Source organism: Mustela putorius, unplaced genomic scaffold (genome assembly GCF_011764305.1).
Source record: "Mustela putorius furo isolate JIRA1106 unplaced genomic scaffold, ASM1176430v1.1 tig00003836_pilon_pilon_pilon, whole genome shotgun sequence".
NCBI classification, from domain to species: domain Eukaryota; kingdom Metazoa; phylum Chordata; class Mammalia; order Carnivora; family Mustelidae; genus Mustela; species Mustela putorius.
The window spans coordinates 38,214,874-38,227,220 of NW_025421989.1; the positions used below are offsets into that span (position 1 = coordinate 38,214,874).

Sequence of the window (12,347 nt, forward strand, 5' to 3'; positions counted from 1 at the left end):
TGGCTCAGGTCCTAGGATCTCAGGGTCCTAGGATCGAGCCCCACATCGGCCTCTCTGCTCAGTTGGGAGCCTGCTTCCCTCTCTCTCTCTCTCTCTCTCTGCCTGCCTCTCTGCCTACTTGCGATCTCTACCTGTCAAATAAATAAATAAATAAAATCTTAAAAAAAAAAAAACTGGACAAAGGCTATACCCATGTCTTATCTAGATGGGTAAAAATAATCATAGAAAATGATTTGTTACAGGGCTGTTTCCTTTTTTGCACTGAAGCACAAACTTCTAGATGCATGGGATAAATAGTGTCCAAAAAACTTGGAAGTACTATAAAAAACATAATAATGATGAGCATAAAGTACTCATTGCAAAAAACAGTTGCAGAGAGTAAAATTTACTTGCCACTACTGAAATTTTACAAATCTGAAGACATTTGTACTTTCTAGTCCCTACATCTTCATTAAGTGACAACTACGAACTGGGGAAGGATTTCTCTGTATTGTGCTGGAATGGGGAGAATTGTTGGTTGCCTGTTGAAGTAACTAAGAAGTCCATTATTACAATTCCACCCTAAAGTAAACTGGTAAAATTTTCTTGGGAATGACAATTTTGCAATAATAATTGAAGGCCCTCAAAGGACCCCCATCATTTATTTCTAGAATCTTCCTAAAGAAATCATCAGAATTACGCACAATGGTTTAGGTATAAAGATGTCCATAACAGCAGTGTTTGAAATGAAGTTTCAAAAATGATGTTTCCAAAAGAAGTTTGGAAATATAAATCTTCAGCAATAGGACAGTTGCATAAATAAATACAATCCTATGAAGATATATAATAAAGTAACCAGAATCTTATGGGAAAAGAGCAGTTAAGACATGATTAAGCAGTGGTGTTATTATTTACTAAAAAACAAACAGATCCAATAGGTGACATGAAAAAAATATATATATAGGTGGCGTTAGTGAACAGTGGTGTTTCTGGTGGGGATCAATTATGGGTGATTTTCATTTTCTTTTTGTCCTTTTCTGCAATTTACAGATGTTCATAGTAAATATGTACTATTTCTATAATCTGTGTTATTAAAAAATGTTCCCATGTCGCCAAAAAGATTCCTTAATCTATAAATCACCAAGAAAAAAATGTGATTTCATCTTTCTTTTTTTTCCTTTTTTTGTGATTTCCTTTTTGTTGTTGTTGTTGTTGTTGTTGTTGTTGTTTTTTTTTTAAGGATAGGGAATGTGCCCTCGTGCTTGAGTGGAGGGGAGGAGAAGAAGAAGGGAGAGAGATAGAATCTTCTTTTTTTAAGATTTATTTAAGAGAGAGAGACTGTGCGCGTGTGCAAGCAGAGGAGGGGCAGAGGGAGAGGGAGACAAGCAGACTCCCTGCTGAGTGGGGCTCAACCTCAGGACCCTGGCATTATGACCCGAGCCGGAATCAAGAGTCATGCTCAACTCACTGAGCTACCACCGAGGCATCCATGTGATTTCATCTTTCATTTACATCAATAGCCTTTCTTCTTAAAATTTTTGAGGGAGGCGTTCCTGGGTGGCTCAGTTGGTTAAGCGTCTGCCTTCGACTCAGGTCATGATCCCAGAGTCCCGGGATTGAGCCCTGCACCACGCTCCCTGCTCAGCGGGGAGTTTGCTTCTCCCTCTGCCCCTTACCCCACTCTCATGCTCTCTCTGTCTCTCAAATAAATCAATGAAATCTTTAAAAAAAATTCAAAAACATTTTTGAGGATATTCTGGCTATTAAATTATTTGCTTATTAATTCTTTACTTTATCTTAAATCACACAAAAAAAGGGCCCTGTTGAACAACAAAAGCTTTTCCCAAGAGCTCACTGTTTTAATGTAGAAAACCGAAAAACAACCCAAAGCAGTGAGATGGAATTAAAGACAAAATTATAAAGACACAGTTAAAGACAGAAACACAACTGGAATCACAGGAATAAAAAAGTAGCTCCATGGGACGCCTGGGTGGCTCTGTCAGTTAAGCCACTGCCTTCAGCTCAGGTCATGATCCCAGGGTCCTTGGATCGAGTCCCACATCAGGCTCCTTGCTTAGCAGGGAGCCTGCTCTCTCTCCGCCTCTGCCTGCCACTCTGCCTGCTTATGCACTCTCTCTCTCTCTCTCTCTGACAAATAAATAAATAAAATCTTAAAAAAAAAAAGTAGCTCCAACTCCAAAGCATGAGGTCAAGATTCCAAATTCAGCATCAAAGAATCATTGGAAATGTTAGAGCTGTAAACCAAAAGGGGAGTGGTTATTTACGCTGGCAGGACAGCAAATCAAATTAAGGACCTAGCAGGACTCCTTCCTCATTGTGCAATTCTGATAAATGTTGAGGAGGATGTGGCCAGAGTAAGAAACGTCCTACGGAAGAGAAGACGAACACCAGGTCAAGAGCTTAACCTTCTGACACAATGTGAAAATTAACTAGAACATGGCCACTTACGATACCATTAAACAGGGACCATGGTAACATCACTAACATTTGAAAGATCATTCCTACCTGAAGGTACATTCTGACTTTGTCCTTTCTCTCACAAAACAGTAGGTTTCAGTGACTACTTTGACATAACAAATAGGATGAACTATTCACTTTGAGACTGCCTGAGACATGTGTTTGTTACTGAGTAAGCGGGGTCACAGCCCTTGGGCAGAAAACTCTTTAATTTTTTTTTTTTTTGAAAAAGAGGGAAATTTTAAATACAGTCATGTCCTTCAATTCCAGTTATAAAACCTCCGAGGGAAAACATGAATTACTATTTTCGTAATACTTCCTGGGATCAAGCCCAGCAACCAGCTCGGTGCTCAGCACAAACTCTGAGGTGGAGTCTTCTAGACGGTTTCCCTCTCCCTCTGCTTCTCCCCTGCTCGTGTTCTCTCTCTCTCTCCCTAAAATAAATAAAATCTCTTCAAAAAAAAAAAAAAAAAACCACCACCCATTGACTTGTAAAAATGGAGTTAACACTTACTGACCCTTCCAGGAGTTAGTCCCAGGGCCCGCACTCCACTTTATAAACAAGGATCTGGAGCCTCTGGGGAAATAGGTAATAACCCAAGCTACACAGTTAGGGACAAGGGGTGGGGATTTGAACCTAAGCCCTAGGCCCCCAGAGTCCTTGCGTTTAACTTCTGGGTTACCCCGCTTCCTCGAGAAGGTGAAAGTTTTACTCCGTTTTTTTTCTGTAGGTTTCTAGCTGTGGGGTGTACCTTCTCTGGGTCCAAAGCCTGGGAGGACCCATGAGCCTGATGGAGGGATTCTACCAATGTGATTCCATTTCGGGGAGCTAGAACGGGCATACTTCCTTTCTAAATACCAGAGATGGGAACATAAACCACACAAAGTACTGGATTTTGAGCAGCCTATGGTCAGATGAGGGGTCACAGATGCTTAAACAGGTCAGTGAAATTAAAACTGATAAGACTCTAAGTAAAATAGTCATTAAATCCAAAGATGAACCTGGTTAGTGGTAGTTCTGATTCAGGGTCACCAGCAACTGTACACATTTCATTTGTCCCAGGGGCTGAATGACATCTGCCATTAGACTATGGTCTTGTCACCTGTAATAATTTAATGGTCACTAATCTTTTTTTATTTTTTAGAGAGAGAGAGAAAGCATGGCGAGGGGGTTGGGCAGAGGGAGAGGAAGAGAGAGAATCTTGAGCAGGCTCCACACCAAGCACAGAGCCGGACACGGGACTCGACCTCACCAGCCTGAGATCATGACCCAAGCCAAACTGAGCGAGACGCATAACCAACTGAACCACCCAGGTGCCCCAAGAGTCACTAATTTTAAATGTTATTCAAACGGTAGAAGTACAAATTCCATATTAATCAGTCAAGCACATATGCATATAAAGTGTGAGTCTTGACGGGAATAAAGAAAGGTACTAGCATATACAAACTTGGCGATGACATACTAGTTTATCATTACGGGTATCTGGAGAAGTAAGCAGTTGGCCAGAAAATATTTTCTGAGCTTTACTGTGTCAAAGGAACATGGGAAATGGGAGTCGGGTCCAAATGTTAGAGGAATAAGTTAAAACTAAATGAGCTCTTCACGCTCGTAGGATAAATTTGACCAGAGGGACCATCCCAGTGTCCTCGGATAGAGCCCAGCGTCGGGCTCCCTGCTTGCAGGAAAACTGCTTCTCCCTCTCCTCCCTTCTCATGCTCTCTTCCTACTTCTCTCTCTCTCTCTCTCAAATAAATAAATAAAATCTTTTTTAAAAATGCAGGAGGGGCACCTGGGTGGCTCGGTTAAGGTGCTGCCTTCAGCTCAGGTCATGATCCCAGGGTCCTGGGATTGAGCCCCACATTGGGCTCCCTGCTTGGCAAGGAGCCTGCTTCTCCCTCTCCCTCTGCTTGCCGCTCCCCTTGCTTGTGCATGCTCTCTCTCTTTCACTCTGCCAAATAAATGAAATCTTTTTTTAAAAAATGCAGGAATCGCCGAAGCAGCTGATTTTCAGTTACAAGCTGTAGTGTTTTAAAAACCAATTTGGATGACCTTCGTTATCGGCCGCATTGCTAAAATCCTCTCGATGTGTATGTCTCTGCAGCCACAGGAGCATGAACAAATGATGTGGAAACACATCCCAAGTTCATGTTACACAGGAAGTGGACTGCTCTGATGATGGGCGAAGGTTAACAGACCAGAACTAGCTGCTTCTGCAAGGACATTTTCACCGGGCAGCAGAAGAAATCAAACAAGGAAACAAATGTCGAAATGAACAACAGGGGGCTGATCTTAACAACAACATCCGCCGGGCACCAAATGCATGAGAAGTGTTCATAAAACAGACATGCATTCTGCAGTCAGAATTTCTCACGCTTTTCCCTCTTCAATATATTTTCAAAGTAGTTAGAGTTTAAGCTTTTTCTTCAAATTTTGCTGCCGGCTTTCTTATATCATCTGTGTGAGTAAATCATATACAAGCCAAGAAAGTAGGGCAGGGAGGCAGCATCCCTAGACGGGATGATAATCCATGAATCTGTGCGTGTGTGTGTGACTGCACGCCCAGCCACTAACTGTTTCCTCAACCCGAAGTTTGACAGTGGAGTCAGCTGGCACGGTGCCATTTCAGACCCATCTGTGGTCAGTAACCATTTGTCAGCCTGATGAACAATAGTAGCCAGTGTCCACTGTGTGCTTGCCAGATGCCAAGCTCTGTGCCTGCATTTTCTCAATTAATCCTTTCCACCGCTTTGCGAAGGGAATACCATTCTTATCCCTCTCTTCTGGATGAGAAAACTGAGACCTGGGAAAGTTACCGATGTCTCTTAAGGTGGCACAGCTAATTCATGGTGGAACCAAGGCAGACGCCATGCTCTTAACCTTAGGCTCTAACACTGCCCTGTAGAACAAGGGCGGCTTGGGGGGGGGGGGTGGGCTAGACCTCAGAGTCCTGCCAGATGCAAAGGAAATTGCTGCCACGAATAATGGCCAAGCCGAGCCTGAAACCTGGAGGATACAGAAGGATTTAGAAATCACGCTTCTCGTGGCACCTGGCTCTGCCCACGTGGCCCACCCGGCAGGCCCCTCCCAGCGATGTGCCCTATGTACTAGAACCAAGCAGGAGGTACAAGGCTTTGGTGTTCTTAACCCTCACAGAGCTGCCTGAAAAAGTCAAGCTCCTAAAGCCTTGCCCAGCATGAGGATGGCACTCGGAATGCCAGCTCTTTGTTATTATTTATTTTTTTAAAGATTTTATTTATTTATTTGTCAGAGAGAGTGAGCACAGGCAGACAGAGTGGCAGGCAGAGGCAGAGGGAGAAGCAGGCTCCCTGCTGAGCAAGGAGCCTGATGCCGGACTCGATCCCAGGACGCTGGGATCATGACCTGAGCCGAAGGCAGAGGCTTTAACCCACTAAGCCACCCAGATGCCCCTTATTATATTAATAAGCAATTAATCCTTTCGTGAATCAATAGTATTTGCATGTATTATTCATACACTTGTGATTATAAGGAAGACAGGAGTCAGGTGGCTGGAAATGAGGCCCGGGTCAGAATCTGAATAAGAGCCAGGCTAGGCAGCGGCTAGTACCCAGATCTGGGGCTGCCGAAGTTTCTCTTGATAACGAATACGGAGAGTTCCAGAGCCCGACGTGAGCCTGAGCTCTGGAGGCCCCTCACTGGAGGGTGTAAAGGGATGGGGTGGGGCAGGAGGGGACTGAAATCAGGCAGGTCCCTCCTGATGCCCGCCCCTGCTGCCATCTTATAAAAGCAGCATGGCAGGAGAAATTATTAGTGTGTGAACAGGAGGAAGTGATCACACCGAAATGCCTGCTTCTCCTCCCACAGACTAAAAAATCCTAGCGGCTCATCAAGGGTCTATTTTCCAAAAAGCATAAACTGAAGCTGTAATGGCCAGCAGGTACATTCTTTTGAATCCTAGCAACAACCTCCTCTTACCGATAAAGGCATTAAGAGTCTGATGTAGAAGATGAGGCCGCGGGAGAGCAGGGGGAGTGATGGGACTTTTATGGTGACGCAGTAGGGAAGGGTAGGAAATAGGATCCGTAATGGGTCTGTTTGACCCTAAAGTGTCTATTGTTATCACATTGCCATACTGGCTTTCTCTCTGGAGCCTCTCTTTGACAGGGATCGACAGTTTGCCGAGTACTTCTAGATCATTACTACTTTTCAGAACATTCAGAGGGGTTCTAGGAGCCCAGCGATGTCCTCCACCTTTCTTCATCAAAGGCAAAGATGAAGTTTTACCATGAACACACAGGCCGCATCTGCCTACTGCGTCCCTCAACTTATGATCCCCCGTGGGCCATCTCTGATAGGCCCTGCCCAGGCCGGGCCCACCAGCCCATAGCAGGCTTGCTCTCCTGGCCCACAAAAGATCACCAGCCAGGCTGCTCCGACCATCGCAGGATCTCAGCCAAGTACCAACCAACCTCAGAAGGCTGACTCTCCTCTCTCACGCCTGGCAAAGACATCCTCCTTTCTACTTAGAACTTCCTTTTTTTTTTTCCCCCCCCAGCTTTTATTTTGAGGATTGAGCAAGAGCCATTCCAGAATGGCAAAAGATAAGTTTCCATGGTTTCACCAACCCAAACACTGAAACTGAGACTCAGAACAAGAAACAGTATGCTGCCCTCCAGCTCCATGTGGGAAACGCTGTTATTCTGTCAAAACTCCAGAGATCACGTGCCCCTTGGTCAAAGGAGATCTGAGGAGGTGTGCCTTTCTAGGCCACGCACGTTTCTCAAGAAGCTAGTCCACAACTGCCCCAGAATTTTTCACACATCAAAAAAGAAAGTTGCATATTAACCAGCTGCCTCTCCCATACATCTGTGTTTATCCTAAAGGGAGCAATTAAAACTTGCTGATGGCTTAAAAAGCTATCAGAGAGCTAGCAAAAAGTCCCAAGTTTAATAATTAACACATTTTAAAACCCAGAGTCAAATTCAGGCATTTCTAAACATACATCACTGTGGCAGTCACCTACTAATTCTAAAATTCTGATTTGATCCCTTCTCCCGCCCTCCCATGAGATTTGGCGGGAAATGCAAAAAGGCTTGGTAGTCAGTAAATGTGAGTTTCCCGTGAGTTTTGGGGGCCAATCAATTGAGGCTTTGTCCTGTAAAGGTCCCCTCCCTGGGCTCCAGGGGCTCACAGCCCCAGTGGAAGGGAAAGTGAGCCATTTCAAACTCCTGGAAAGGAACAAGGGGGCAAGCGAGAGTAAAACAGATGCATCTCATCCAATCTGGGGAGATTCGGGAGGGCAGTCCTGGGAGATGATATCTCAGCCAGGGTGTGAGGTTAACTGTCTTACAGCATCTGTCTCCTCCTCAAACTACAAAGAACGACTGAAACTTTCCTCCCTTCCACCCTACCCCACTTCCAGCCTGTCCTGGACTTCCTCCCTTTTCTCTCTTGGTTCCATTCATTTCATTTGCTTCAATGGTGTCAGTTAAAACTTCACCGCCGTGCTCATCAGTGAGCCCGACTTCTTCCCTGCATCCCACCTGCTACACATCTCTCCCCAGTGTCCTCCGGGCCCCTCTGAAACCTGCTCTTCCCCTTCACACCCCTCTTCTTGCTAAGACCGTCACCATGTCCCTCTCACTTGACACCCATCACTCTGTGAATGAAAAACCCTCAGTGGCCGTTCATTGACCACACAAAGAACTAAACTTGCTTGGTTTGAGGTACCAGCCTCCCCACAATTCATCCCACCCAGACCCCACCCCCGCAACTCTCCACACGGAAGTTCTCAAGGCTTCCTAAGCACGCTACCATATTCTTTCACATATTTGTGTTTTTATATCAGCTGTTCCTTCGCTCAAACTGCTTTCTGCCGCTAGTCTCCAGCTGAACCCTTATTCATCCTTTAAGGCCCGCTTCAAATGTCACCTCCTCTGTCAAGTCTGCCCAGATTTTTCTCAGGCAGAGTTTGACATTCTCTCCAATCACCTTCCCTGGGACTTTGTGCCTGCAGCACTGAAGCACCTTATCAGAGGTCATGAGTATTCACTGATCAGGACACATTTCTCACGTGTCTCCCACCTTAGCTACTGAATGCCCCTGGGGCAACACCCCTGTCTAATTCGTCTTTTATTCCTTTCAGGATAGGATGTGGAACAGGAAGTAAGAAGTCACTGCATGAATGAATAATGAATTAATGAACGGATTCCTCTTGTGGCATATACCATTTTCGACCCTGTATAGTCTTTATTTGGGTATCTCCATCTCCCTTCCTAGATGGACAAGTCTTCCAGGGCAAAAGCAATGTGATCCATTCTTGCGATGACCCTGTAATCTAGCTATGACTAATCGGCGTTGCCCTTGTGTAGCAGATAAAGCAACTGAGTGAAGTCCTTGGAGCCCTGCTTTCTTGGTTTCCAGAACAATGCCTATTCCATGCACTGTTCTTGAGAAAATGCAGATCTATTCACTTGTCCCCTCTTTTGAGAGTTTGAGAGTGAAGGCAGAGGTTCACCACTGCTTGCAAAAAAAGCCAAACCCTTGTCTATTCTTCCCGAATGAGTCCAACATGATTAATCTGAGTGATCTTGAAGGTCTGGAGTATGAATCAGAAAGGGAAAAATAAGGGGGGGGGGAGGCGCAGAATAGAAAAATCTGAATCTATTAGACTTGGGGCAAAAACAGGACTTTGGGGGCCTGGCAAGAAAACCTTTAGCTTCTGTAAAATGGGATGTTATGCAAGGCAGCAACTAAAAGCACTGAATAATATTTTCTAAAGTACCTAGGTAGATATGCTTTTAAAGTCCATGTTCCTAGAGGAGAAAAGATGCCAAAAATACTGAAGGGAAACAGAATCGATATAGCCTTGACCCACCTTAGCATGCCACTGTGCCTAGGCATCTGTGGGCCTGCGGCACCCGACACAATGCCTGGCATGAGTGAGCTCAGGAGGGCCCCACAAACAGAAGTGGTAGTCTGAGATCTGTCCCAGAGATGAGGAGGGGTAGAGTGGAGGGAGCAGCACAGGACCAGAATCAGCACCTGGCATCCAAAGCCTTGGTTTATTCACCAGGTACCTCTATCCTGCCCACCCCTGGGGAGCAAGGGCCAAGCCTGCTCCTGAGACCTGGCCAGGGCGAATGTTGCCCAACACATCCATGGTTTGGGGAAGTGTCCTAACTACTTCGCAGCCACCAGGAGACCCTGGGGTTTGGGCCAAATTATCTGTAGGGGTCTGTTAGGCTGTCCTAGGAGTACTGCTTATTCCCACTAACTCCACCCCATATAGTCTACTCTCCTCAGAAGGTGAGTTTCCCCACTGACCCCATCCCTCCCTCTAGCTTTTGTGCACTGTCGCATCCCGGTGTCTGAGAGGGTGGTATCTGTCCCCAACCCTCCATATAGGGCTAGGCCAGAGTCAAATTTCTCCATTCCAGCCCTGTTGGACTTGTTCACCCAGCTTCTTAATCCTGCTCTACGGGGGTGGCGGGGAAGAGTTGGTGAGAGGAGAAGAGCTCTTTGCCCAAAAGTCCCCGCTGCCCCAGGGAGACCCATGACAATCACAGAAACACAAAGAAGCAGGCTCAGGATCATTTTGTTTTGTTTTGTTGTTTGGGTTTTTTTTTTTGTTGTTTTTTCTTTTCTGGGGGTTTTTTTGTTTTGTTTTTTGTTTGTTTGTTTGTTTGTTTTTGACAATCGCTCGCCCCAGGGACCAACCCCTGCTTTCAAACCCAGGAGATGTTCAAGCGCGTTTGCCCGCGACCAAGAACTATACAACACGTTGTGGCGCACGCCTGCTTCCAGAGAAGGTGCAGAGCGCCCAGGTCAGGTTGGAGCGAAGGATTGACCTTTGCTTGGAAAAAGTGACGGCCCTTGGCGTCGCCCCCTAGTAGAAATCTCTCATCTGCCGGCCCCCTTTCTCCTCGCCTCTAAAATTCCCCCAAGCGCAGGCCTGGCAGCCTTCGCAGGGAGAAGTTCAAAGCCTGGCCCCAGCCTTTCCACAGACTTTCAGCCCCCGCTTCTGTCTGGGACCGCACCATATCCCGCCGGCGAGGGAGGATCGTGCGCGGAGCTCGGGAGCCGCGAAATGCCCGCCAGGGCATGGAGAGTCTTGGGGTGAGGGTCCGGGACCAGCCTCCGCCCCAAGGCCCTAGGCCTTCGGCCATCAGCCACCCGCGCGCCACCCCCCGCCCCCCAGGCGGCCACCTGTCCGGGCGCGGGAGGAAGGAGGGCCGCCGCCGCGACTGACCTGAGATGCCGCCCCCAACCACGACCACGTCGCATTTGCGGCTCATGGCGCTCGCCTCGCTCCGGGCCTCCCGGGTGCCCGCTGCTCGGCCGTCTGGGTCTCGGCCCCCGCCCGCCACGCCGATACCCCAGCACAGTAGCGCCGCCGCCCAGCGGCTATATCGCCGGCCCCGGGCCCCGCCGCCGAGCCCCGCCCCCGCCCGCAGCTCCGCCGCCTGGACCTGAGGAGGGCGGGCGCCGGGGGCGGAGAGATCACCTTGTGCCTGCACGTGGGATGGGGGAGGGGGTTGCGGGGGGACCTTCCGGGGGGCCCTCAGCCCCCAGCCTCCTGCACAGTCTGTATTTCCGCATCAGCCTCCCTAGTGTGCTTTGGAACTCCAGGGGTGGGGTGGGGGGCGCTGGGAGGGTGGCCCGTGGGGATGGCTTTCTCCAGCCCCCTACCTGGTCCCCTAATAGAGCAATACAAATAATAGCGGGTATTCACCTGGCGCTTTCCAGATCCCAGGCATTAAGCGCTTTACGTGCATGATTCCGGTTAACCCTTCCAACAACCCATTTTACAGATGAGGACAGCGAGATAAAATCAGTGAGGAGCGAAGGCAAGGTTAAAAAAAAAAAAAAAAGCCAGAAGAAAATAAAGTAAAAGGCATGGTGGTTCTGAGACCCACTTTGATCCACCACGTGGTGCTATCACTATCCTGGGAAGGATTCCCAGCCCCTCTCATCGTGCTTCCAGTTACCCACCTTCCCCTACCCCTCACCCCTGCCCTCATGCCCGCAATGAACTCAGCAAGAGTGAAGCAGCGAGCAGAGTTATTTGTGACCCTAGGATGTGGATCTGGGGACCTTGGCTTTGCCAAACATAGGGATGTTTCAACAATATTATAGGTGTTTAAGCTGAGATGGCCCAAGAACACGGAGGTGTATCTCTTCAGGAGACTTGGAAAGTCACCTTTCAAAAAGTGGAAAAGAGCAATGTAGGGTGGCTTTTCAGGAAATAATTGTGTGACGTGCTTCTGTTCAGGGTAGGGGAGCTGTGGGACTGGAGGCGGGAAGGGGAAGGGGTTGCTGGCTCCAGGTCTGGTGAACTCTGAGGCAAACCTCCACCTCATCCCACCCAATCTGTGTATCCACCTGCTACCAAAGCATTCTGAGCTTCTAACGTCATCAGACTAGAAGATGGGTTGGGCATGTCTGTGACTAAGTCACCTGTGGCAGAAGTCTTGATTCTGCTCTGACCTGATTTCTAGAAACCCTCATCTGTCCTGCTTTGGTATAAAGCAACTCCTCGCCTGAACATGGGTTCCCCACTGCCCCACCCTGACAACAACCAGTAATGAATGCCAGTGTTGTTGGGCCATGAACCACCCACCTTGGGCACGTTGTCCTCTACTCCAGGCCTCTACTCTCCAATGGTTCCAGAACCAGCTCCACACTCCAGAGCGCCTGACCTATCTCAAGGTGGTCCTAAGGGGAAGAGGTTCGGTTATTAGAAAAGAATTTATGGGATACCTACCTGCTCTGCTGAGGCCTGGGGCAGGGATAAACAAGAGAAGATCTGCCCCTGCCTTCTGCCCTCTCGGGGCTCACACGCCATCAGAGAAGACATCCAGGAAGAGTAATCACAGGTGTGATTTTGAATATTGCTCTGGAACACATA

At 47.7% G+C, this 12,347-nt stretch overlaps 1 protein-coding gene across 1 annotated transcript in view; it reads right to left on the minus strand.

Annotated features, from left to right (window-relative positions):
* Nucleotides 1-10,879, minus strand: part of MAOB (monoamine oxidase B) — a 103,860-nt gene extending 92,981 nt beyond the window's left edge. The window contains exon 1 of the mRNA XM_045089476.1: nt 10,689-10,879. Within this exon, the coding sequence (XP_044945411.1) occupies nt 10,689-10,734 (46 nt within the window). The 5' untranslated portion in view covers nt 10,735-10,879. The remainder of the gene's footprint in view (nt 1-10,688) is intronic.
* Between the last annotated feature and the right edge of the window lie 1,468 nt (nt 10,880-12,347).